The 10,441-nt window shown below is 36.0% G+C and overlaps 1 protein-coding gene and 1 long non-coding RNA gene across 2 annotated transcripts in view; one reads left to right on the top strand and one right to left on the bottom strand.

The window, feature by feature from the left end:
* The first annotated feature begins 3,322 nt into the window (after positions 1–3,322).
* Positions 3,323–8,463, top strand: LOC107850866 (heat stress transcription factor A-5). The gene is made up of 2 exons (XM_016695662.2): positions 3,323–3,714; positions 7,065–8,463. The coding sequence occupies exons 1-2, from the start codon at positions 3,469–3,471 to the stop codon at positions 8,268–8,270; spliced, it is 1,452 nt and encodes a 483-aa protein (XP_016551148.2). The 5' UTR covers positions 3,323–3,468; the 3' UTR covers positions 8,271–8,463.
* A 308-nt stretch (positions 8,464–8,771) lies between these two features.
* The window catches only part of LOC107851882, an 11,128-nt gene continuing 9,458 nt past the window's right edge, over positions 8,772–10,441 (bottom strand). The window contains exon 2 of the long non-coding RNA XR_007048498.1: positions 8,772–9,162. This is a non-coding gene — a long non-coding RNA (uncharacterized LOC107851882). The remainder of the gene's footprint in view (positions 9,163–10,441) is intronic.

The following is a 10,441-nucleotide window of genomic DNA, read 5'->3' as shown; positions in this document are numbered from 1 at the left end:
ATGAAATGTTATACAAAGCTATATAAAGTAAGACTTGACACATGACCTTTTGCTGTTTAATTTTGAAAATTATGAAGTATTAAAACGTGTGGAATTTAAAGTAAGACTTGACTTCATTACCAAGAAAGTCTTTATAATAAAACTTCTAAATAAATTTAACATTTCAGTGCAATTGAACCCTTCTAAAATAAATAAATTGACACTAGTCGATCTCACATGCAAAAAGTAATTTATTTTCTTAAGTGCTTGATAAAAATGTTAGACAAAGCTACACTTACCTTGTTCGTTTTCTTTATATTTTTGGCTGGTTTACTTGTTCCCACAAGAATGGCTACAACAGGTATATATGATTTTTTGATTTTTTATTGGGAGCGATATCCAAAAAAATGGATTCTATAAGATTCTTTTTTACGTTTTGTTTGTCAAACTTCTATGAAAAAAGATCATGTAACTGAAAGAATGTTTCTGACTGACAACGTTTTTTTATTCTGATTATCAATGATAGGGAGAGATTGGGGTCATCCAGAAAAAGGAATTGTTGATCCGGGGGATAAGAGCCCTCGAGGTCCTGGAAATAGATGATGAGAAAGATAAAGAAATTTCGCGATCATCAACCATAACTACGATGTCATTATTATTGTTGTTGTTGTAATAATTATTTTTAACGAGTCCATTTCCTTTTCAATAAGGTGTCATTCTAAAAATATTTAATGTTTTAGGTACTTTAATTTTGATGTTTATGAGTATTTTGATAAAATCACGTGAACCACTATCTATGGGTTGTAATTTCTCATATTAAGAACCATATATTATGAATAAAATGTTCTATGTGTTGTGGAATAGGTAAAGTATAGTTGTATATTTAAAAAGAAAACTAAATGGCAATGAAAACATGCATTTATCTTCTCTAAAAGATTCAAACGTACTTATATGGTACCTCAGTTAATATCAATATTAGTGATCCTTATACCAATTAAAAAACTGCAAGTTCTTTTTTTTTTAATGATGGTCAGTCTAGAGATTTTTTCGAAAACAACTTCTCTATCTTCACGAGGTAGTGGTCAAGTCTGCCTGCATTCTATCATTCCCAGATCTCAATTGTGGAATTTCACTAGTATCCCCAGATCTCAATTGTGGAATTTCACTAGTATGTTGTTGTTGAGCATAAGCATCACCATAAACTTATATATGTATTTGCTAGAAGTACTTCCAATGGATGTCACAAGCATGAAGGCTATATCCGAACTTTCTTCATGTCGGTGAGCAGAGGCGGAGCCAAGATTTTTGCTTAGGGGTTCAAAATCTGAAGAAAAATTCATCGAAGAGGGTTCAATGTCTAGAATATATAAATAAAATTTATTTTAACCATGTATTAATAATATAATTTTTCGTTGAAGAGGGTTCGTCCGAACCCCCTTTAATAGGCTAGCTCCGCCTCTGTTGGTGAGGGTTGATATTTACCACCTTCTGAATCAACCTTAAAAAAAGCACGGAGGTCATATCCTTCGTGGCACATCTTCACGCGAATTACCATGTAGATTTCACGTAACACACGTGAGTCTGCTTGTTCAACTTTATACAAATTTAAGTGTCTATTTATGCATAACCAAAGTTGGAGAGCGTAGATGTCAGTTGACACCAAGTTAAAAGACACGATTATGTATTATGCCCTTAAAGATTGAGTGTGACTAAAAATCAGGCAATCTCACGTGAATTGCCAAGTAGATGTCACGTAGGACGCATGTATCCAATTACTCAACTTTATACAAGTTTAAGTGACTACTTGTACTAAACCAAAATTGGAAAGTATAAATGCGATCTGACACCTAGTTACAATAAGAACAACATACCCGGTGCATTTCCCAAAAAATGGAGTCTGAGAAGGCCGAAGGGTAAAGTGTACGAAGTTCATACCACTACTTCAAATGAAGTAGAGAGATTACTTTTTATGGAGAACATAAATACAAGTTGACACCTAGTTAAAGGTTACTTTTTATTGTCTTAAATTTATCATAGAGAATGTCGAATTTGGAAACAAAATAGATAAACATGCTCTTTAACTTGACTTTGACTTACCCTTATGTCCTCCAACATTAAATATGCACAAATAGACACTTAACCTAGATAAAGTTGAATGAGCAAACACATACATTCTACGTAAACCGTTAATTTGTCAAACTACATTGACCCGAAACCCGTGTAAACCGGGACTTAGCAAAGACTAGAGACTGCAAAACTTTGATAATTAGTTAACTCTCGAAAAATGAAACATGATAGTTAAAAAGGAACAAAGGGAGTATGTCTTTCTTTTTTTTAATTTCGTATCAAGTCAAATACCATCACATAAATTGGGATAGAAAAAGTAACAAACATTCTTTTTAAAACGGACTAAAAAGAAACCTAAGACAAACAACTTGAAAAGAAAAGTAGAAAATGATATTGAACTGACTCGACCCGACCCGATCCAACCCAAAACCCAAACAAACCGACCCGGCCAGCTGGCATTAGCAAAGACTCAAAAGGAACTGCAAATCTTTGATTACAGTTAACTGACTCTAAAAAAATGAAACATGTCAATTAAAAAGGAACAAAAAGAGTATGTTTCCTTTCTTAAATTTTGTAGTCTAAGTTAAGTAACATCACATAAATTGAGACATAAGAAGTAATACGCATTCTTTTTAAAACAGACTAAAAAGAAACCTAAGACAAACAACTTGAAACGGAAAGTAGAAAATGACACTAAATCCACCCGATCCGATCCGAAACAAACCGATCCGATCTGACAACCTCACATAAATTGAGAAAGGAGAAGTAAACATTCTTTTTAGAACGGATTAGAAAGAAACTTAATACAAACAACTTAAAACAAAAAGTAGAAAATTATACTGAACCAACTCGATCCGACTTGACCCAAAACCCAAACAAACCGACCTGATTCGGTCCACCTAAGTCTTAGCAAAAACTCATTCTTTTTAAAACGGACTAAAAAGAAACCTAAGACAAATAACTTGAAACGGAAAGTAGAAAATGACACTGAATCCACCCAATCCAACCCGAAACAAATCGATCCGATCTGACAACATCGCATAAATTGAGATAGAAGAAGTAAACATTCTTTTTAGAACGGACTAGAAAGAAACCTAATACAAACAACTTAAAACAGAAAGTAGAAAATGATACTGAACCAATCCGATCCAACTTGACCCAAAACCCAAACAAACCAACCTGATTCGATCGACCCAAGCCTCAGCAAAAACTCATTCTTTTTAAAACAGACTAAAAAGAAACCCAGGACAAATAACTTGAAATGAAAAGTAGAAAATGCTGCCGACCCGAAATTCGAACAAACCGACCCGACCCGGGTATTAGCAAAGAGTCAAAAGGACTCCAAAACTTTGAAGTCAAATTCGGACGGCTTCAATAAATCCAATAAACATCGTCGTCGTCCCTTCATCGTCGCATTTCCAAATGGACGTAATTTCTCCAGCGGCGGCGGCAGGTGGCGGCGGCGGCGGCGGCGGCGGAGGTCCGGCGCCGTTTTTGTTGAAGACATATGAGATGGTGGATGATACCCAAACGGACGACATCGTATCATGGACTCCGACCGGACACAGTTTTGTCGTGTGGAATCCACCGGAATTTGCAAGAATTCTTCTTCCTACGTATTTTAAACACAACAATTTCTCCAGTTTCATTCGACAGCTCAACACCTACGTATGTATTTTGACTTTTCTTGTAATGGGTTTAGCTTAAAATTGAATTTTTGGATTGATTTTTTCTATTTTTTGAAATGGGTTTAGCCTAGAAATTGAATTCTTGAAATGGGTTTAGCTTAGAAATTGAATTATTGAGTTGAATTTCTGTTTTTTTGAAATGGGTTTAGCTCAAAAATTGACTTTTAGAATTGGGTTTAGCTTAAAGATTGATTTTTTGAATTGGGTTTAGATTAAAAATTGAATTGTTGAAATGGGTTTAGCTTAAAGATTGAATTGTTGAATTGGGTTTAGCTTAAAGAATGGATTCTTGAAATGGGTTTAGCTTAAAGATTGAATTGTTGAACTGGGTTTAGCTTAAAAGTTGAATTGTTGAAATGGGTTTGGCTTAAAGATTGAATTCTTGAATTGATTTTCCGTCTCTCAAAATGGGTTCAGCTGAAGAATTGAAATGATATTCTATCTTTCTAAATGGGTTTAGCTTAAAAACTGAATTGATTTTCATTCTGTTTCAATGGGTTTAGCTGAGAAATAGGATCTTTGGATTGAAGGGTTTATCTTAAGAATTTGATCGTTGAATTGATTTTTGTTCTGTAAGATTGAAGGGTTCAATGGAAGAATTGGATCATTGAATTGATTTTCTATCTTTCGAAATGGGTTTACTTGATATTGAATTGTCTAGTTTGTCATCTTCTGGCCTGATTTGCTGTGTTTTCACATTTTTTTCTGACAACCGTGGTGTTTAGGCCGGCTTTCGTGCGCCTCAACTAATTTCATGGGATGTCTGTCACCTCCCACTAGCAATAGGTATTAGGTAATTTTGTTCACCAAGGATGGGATAGACGGAAAGAGATCACCTAGTATTTATGTCTTTTGATGGGATTTGAACCCAACACCTCATGATTCTCAACCCACATCATTGACCTCTAGACCACACCATTGGGTGTTGTATTTCCTTATTTCTATGCTTATAGTGCTTTATTGAATTATCGATGAATTTTAGGTGACCTCTTGCATCTAGCAAACACGGAGTTTCTTTGTTTAATTTTCTATGTGATAATTCGATGTTTGCTGCTTGAATTCCCTTGGAACATATTTGAGTATTGGACCGAAACAGGTGCAGATGAAGTAGAATTGTTGTTGATTTGAAGAAGTAGTTGCTGACGAGTAGTAAATCAAAATGGGATGATGTCAAGGGGTTATCTTTTCTCGTTGGGGGTTGTTCTGTGTGTATGGACTTTCGTTGTGTGCTTTACACTTGATATATATGGATGCTTCCAGTCTTGCTTGGTGCTAACGAATTTTCTTACGCACAGAAAAAAGGTATTAGAAGGATTCTTTAACCTTTGAAATTGTTGACATAAGGTTAATATAAGTAGATCTTTCCGTGATGCATATGGTTTTGAGGAATTTAGCCGTTTCTAAAATTGTTTCTCCAGCAGAATGTACCTGCGGCACGACCTTTAGTGTTTCGTTGTGTTTAACCTTATAATGACATGTCAATAAACAGTGTGAACGTCAAAAGGCTAGTGCACTTGCCACTGCTATCTTTCATTTGACACGAGTATATTAATTTAAATGAAACATAGATAAAGTAAAGCAGCAGTACCATAGCTTATCATATGATGCACACTCGTAGTTGGGTGGATCTGATGGTCTTTGTCACTTACTTTAAATGCTGGTTCTAGAGTAGTTTGTTCCCTAACGGACCGACAAGAGACTGGGATGATTCTTTTGCGCGAATTTCATCATCTGTTTTACATTTTCCAGGACATAGTATAACCATGTAGTATGAGTGCCCATTGGGTAGCAAAAGATATCACGTCTAGCTGTTTTCGATCAGTTTATGTCTGAGAAGATGCATTGGGATCTGTGAGAGTGTTAATTAGAAAGATTAAAGAATGGGTTTGAGGGCTAAAGCGTCGTGGACATTGAAAGAAGATGCTTTTGTTATTATGATCCAACAGCTGTTTGCTGTAGCATGTGAATAATAACACTGGCGGAAAGTTGGGAAGAAATCATCTATGAATCCCTAGCGAAAATCCTAGGGAAACATTATTCTCTTGTTTCGTATGTGTTTCTCGACTCTGTATCAGTGATTCAACGTTTCTCTCGACATGTCAGCTAAAACCAGTATGTGTTTCTTCCACAAAAGCATTATTCTTTTGAAAACAAACCTTTTGTAATGGAAAAGCTGTGTCCTGGTTGCATCTATAGTTTGTACAAGAAGATGTTGGCATCATTCTCTACACACAACGGGGATGAAATCTCTGCATGTCACATCATACCAGTCACGGACTGATGATTTAATACATGACTTTGTACAAGGCATTGACTGATCATTTATGCGGGGAAAAAAACACCTTCCTGGGTGACGTGATAGATATTGAAGTACATACAACTGATCAATGAAATATTGAAATGTACAAAACAATTTTAGTAAAAGCATTTGCGCAGACGTTCATTTCTGTTTTCAAAGCATAGTTAGAATTTGCATGATATCTGATGGAACCTCATTAATTCGCTTAAGTTAATGTGCAGTTTTTTTCAGATTTATACAATGCTCGCAGACGTTCATTTCTGTTTTCAAAGCATAGTTAGAATTTGCATGATATCTGATGGAACCTCATTAATTCGCTTAAGTTAATGTGCAGTTTTTTTCAGATTTATACAATGCTAAGTAACTCTTGTGGTAGGGCCCTTCCCCGGACACCGCGCATAGCGGTAGCTTTAGTGCACCGGGCTGTCTTTTTTTTTTTCTAAGTAACTCCTGTATATAAAGTGTAGTCGTTGCAGCTTATGTTTATTTGTTATTCCTTGTGATCTGTGAAACGCCTCGGTTCCCTAATGATTAAGGGTATATTTATTGAAGTTCCAGTTGTCATATTTATTCCGAGTTGGTTGTAAAATTCAGCATGGTTTGTACCCCATACGAACGGTGTTTATATTGCAATAAATGAGACACAACGATAAATTGTTGTTAAAGAGGTTAAAATAAATGATTAGATTTTATCTCCTGATTTTTGCTGCTTGTGAACTAGATTGATGATACGTTTTCATTAAATAGGGATACACTATCCAATGTTGATAGATTCTAATTGCACCTATCACTTGTTCAAGGAGATGTACCGATGTACTTCCACTGTACGGTTGGTGATAAATCTCATTTCGCGAATATAAAGAAATCTAGTTTTGAGTTATTCGGCCGCTTCTTTCAAGTTTCAACTAGTTCAATTGTGGAACACCAGTTATTGAGCTAGCTGGGTTGACTTTACTAATCCTCGCTATCAATTTTGCTACTATTTGGATCGTTTTGTGCTTGGTCTCATAATAAATATATCTAATTGACAGGGCTTCCGGAAGATTGATCCAGAAAGATGGGAATTTGCCAATGAGGATTTTCTGAAAGACCAGAAGCATTTACTTAAGAACATTCATCGTAGAAAACCCATTCACAGCCATAGTCACCCTCCAGGTTCCGCAGTTGATCCAGAAAGAGCTGCATTTGAGGAAGAGATTGATAAGCTTTCACGTGAGAAGTCTGGGCTCGAGGCTAATGTCGTAAGGTTCAGACAGCAACAATCTGCTGCAAAACTTCAACTAGAAGAACTAACTGGGCGGGTTGGCAGTATAGAGCAAAGGCAGGAGAGTTTACTGACATTTGTCGAGAAGGCAATTCAAAATCCGGACTTTGTTGAGCGTCTTGCTCAGAAACTCGAATCCATGGATATCTCTGCATTTAGTAAGAAGAGGCGATTGCCTCAAATTGACAGCACTCAACCAGTTCAAGAAAGTATGTCGGTGGACAACCATAGCAGTTCTAGAGTCGAGTTTGGGAACCTTTGCCATCAAGACTTCTCAAATAAGCTCACGCTTGAATTGTCACCTGCTGTTTCAGATATCAATGTTCTTTCATGCAGCACCCAAAGTTCGAACGAAGATGGCGGAAGCCCACATAGGAGAATATCTGAAGGATGGTCCAGAGAAGTACAACTTCAAACGGGTGGAGTACTGTATACCCCTGAAGCAATAGAACTATCAGATACAGGGACGTCATTTACATTAAAGATAGATTCATCTTTGCCGCGTACTTCAAGCAACGTTGAACACTCGAGACTGCATTCCTTGCCACAAAGCCTGACATCCAACGAGGAAGTTGACGGTCACATTTCCTGCCAACTGAATCTTTCTTTGGCTTCATGCCTTTCACAAGTCGATAAAAATCAATATTCAGAGAGGATGCCTCAAATCGGTCAAGAGATAGGTAAACATTCTGAATCACAGTCTGATGCCAATGACAAAACCCCTCCTACCAATGACAAACCTTTGCCACCTTCACACGATGCAACCGGCAACAAGCAAGGCCCTGCAGCAGCTGCTCCAGTTCGCGTGAACGATGTGTTCTGGGAACAATTCCTAACGGAAAGACCAGGCTGCTCGGATAACGAAGAAGCTAGCTCTAGTTACAGAGGGAACTCGTACGACGAGCAAGATGAGAGAAAATCAAATCAAGGAGTTGCTAGTAACACAAGAAAGGTGCAACATCTTACCCTTTGAGTATGTGAAGTTTGTCATTGAAGACACTTGAAATTTTCAGTCCTATACTGAACAATGGTTTGTAAACTATATTGTTGTTTTGAGATCATTATATGGCTGGCTTTGTATGTACAAATAAAAATATGATAAATATCCTTCTGAGCAAATTAGAACTATTCTTGGTGAATGAAATGTTCTGACTGATTTTCTCTTCCTTTCGTTTCATAAACAGCTTTACATATATGCCTTTTACCTTCCCTTACTTTTTTTTATTCCCTACCTGGTGTTCGATACTCACAGTGGAGCTCGACTAATTTAGATTCATGCATTGCATGGGTCATTTCATAGCGATACTGCTACTATCCGATACTCATAGTGGAGCTCGACTAATTTAGATTCATGCACTGCATGAGTCATTTCATAGTGATACTGCTACTATCAGTGGAGCTCGACTAATTTAGATTGTCATTTCATAGTGATACTCCATGTAACTGTAAGTTTTGATCGGTCCAAGATAAAGGAGGAGGACTAATACACAAATACATTCATACAATACTGAACATACATAAATACATACATACATACGATAGATCACAAAACGCCAACGCGTATAACGAATACTCCAGAGAGATTTCATCCCTTACTGATGTGGTACATTTTTATTCAACAATACGTACGTTCATACGTACATTCGATCTCTAGCTAAGAGATCATATGAATTTAGTGTCCATTCTACAAGTGCCTCTTCCACATTTACAACAAATCCAACATTCAGAACAATCATCATCATTCCTGCAAGAACTCTTACAAGTAAATTGGATGTTTGGAATCAATAAATTTACTGCAACATCATCCACATTTTCTGGTAAGCTTCGCAATGCCATCACTTGCATAGTTGGAGAGGTGAGTAGTACTGCATACAAATTAAATCGAAGAAAATCAAGTTATTAATTAATCGTCACATAAATTGAGACAGAAGAACTATGGTACGATACGAAATACAAAAGTGAAAAACTGAAATGAAAATATATATTAACTAGTAATGACCACGAGAAGAGCAGCAAAAAGGAAATTAGTATGTTTTCCAGCCATAGTTTGCCTTGAGATATAGAGGGGATTGTTGAATTTGAATTTTTCCAAGTAAAGGCTCTTATTTATAGCCCTCTCTACACACACACACACACATACATACATACATACATACATACATACATATATATATATTAATGAGTCGTTAATATATGTCAGGTGGACGAAGATTTTATGGCTAAACGCGCCTAGAAGTGTTTGTAGACAAACATTCGCTCTAGTCAACCTGTAGGTGTGCTTTGCTAACCATTGGGTGCAGAGTGCAGTCAATGGGATGACTTAGTTACTTATTCTAGTATAGATAGTATGCCTTAGAAGTGACATGATGCTCGTGAAAAATCAAACAACAACATAGTGTTAATATGAAATATCACAAGTACGTATGTTTATTTCATTCTCTAAGTAAGAGATATGAAATTATGATGTTGATCGATCGATTAATTGCTGCAAGAGATATGAAATTATGATGTTGATCGATCGATTAATTGCTGCAAGCAACTCCATTACATTTGCAACAAACCCAACAATCTTTAAGACAATCAACATCAACATTCATGCAATACAGAGCATACGCAAACACACAATATATATGTATGTACATACTTATTCAACGAGATAACTTAGTCACTTGTTCTAGTATGTAGTATATCTTACAAGTGACATGATGCTCATGAAAAAACAAACAACAACATAGTTTTTATATTAAATATCAAACGTACATTCGTTCATTTCATTCTCTAAGTACGTAAGAGATATGAAATTACAACGATGAATGATCGATTAATTGCAAGTAACTCCATTACATTTGCAACAAACCCAACAATCTTTAAGACACTCAACATCAACATTCATACAATACAGAACAACATACGTACTTATTCTAGTAGGTAGTATACCTTACAAATGACATGATGCTCATGAAAAAACAAACAACAACATAGTTTTTATATGAAATATCACACGTATGTCACACCTCTTTTTATCTCCGAAAAGATTTGTTTTAAGGTTCGAAAGAATTTTTATTATTAAAGTGACAAAATGAAGATTTGTTCCGAAAAAAAAGATTATTTTTACATTCAAAACTCAGAGTCGCCACTTGGCAT

Source organism: Capsicum annuum, chromosome 12 (assembly GCF_002878395.1).
Source record: "Capsicum annuum cultivar UCD-10X-F1 chromosome 12, UCD10Xv1.1, whole genome shotgun sequence".
In the NCBI taxonomy this organism is placed as follows: domain Eukaryota; kingdom Viridiplantae; phylum Streptophyta; class Magnoliopsida; order Solanales; family Solanaceae; genus Capsicum; species Capsicum annuum.
This window is presented reverse-complemented; position numbering and strand designations above follow the sequence as displayed.

Excerpts from the sequence above, each read along its gene's own strand:
- LOC107850866 (XM_016695662.2), top strand. The coding sequence starts at position 3,469 with ATGGACGTAATTTCTCCAGCGGCGGCGGCAGGTGGCGGCGGCGGCGGC. Across the intron at positions 3,715-7,064 it reads TTCGACAGCTCAACACCTAC|GGCTTCCGGAAGATTGATCC; the intron begins GTATGTATTTTG and ends TCTAATTGACAG.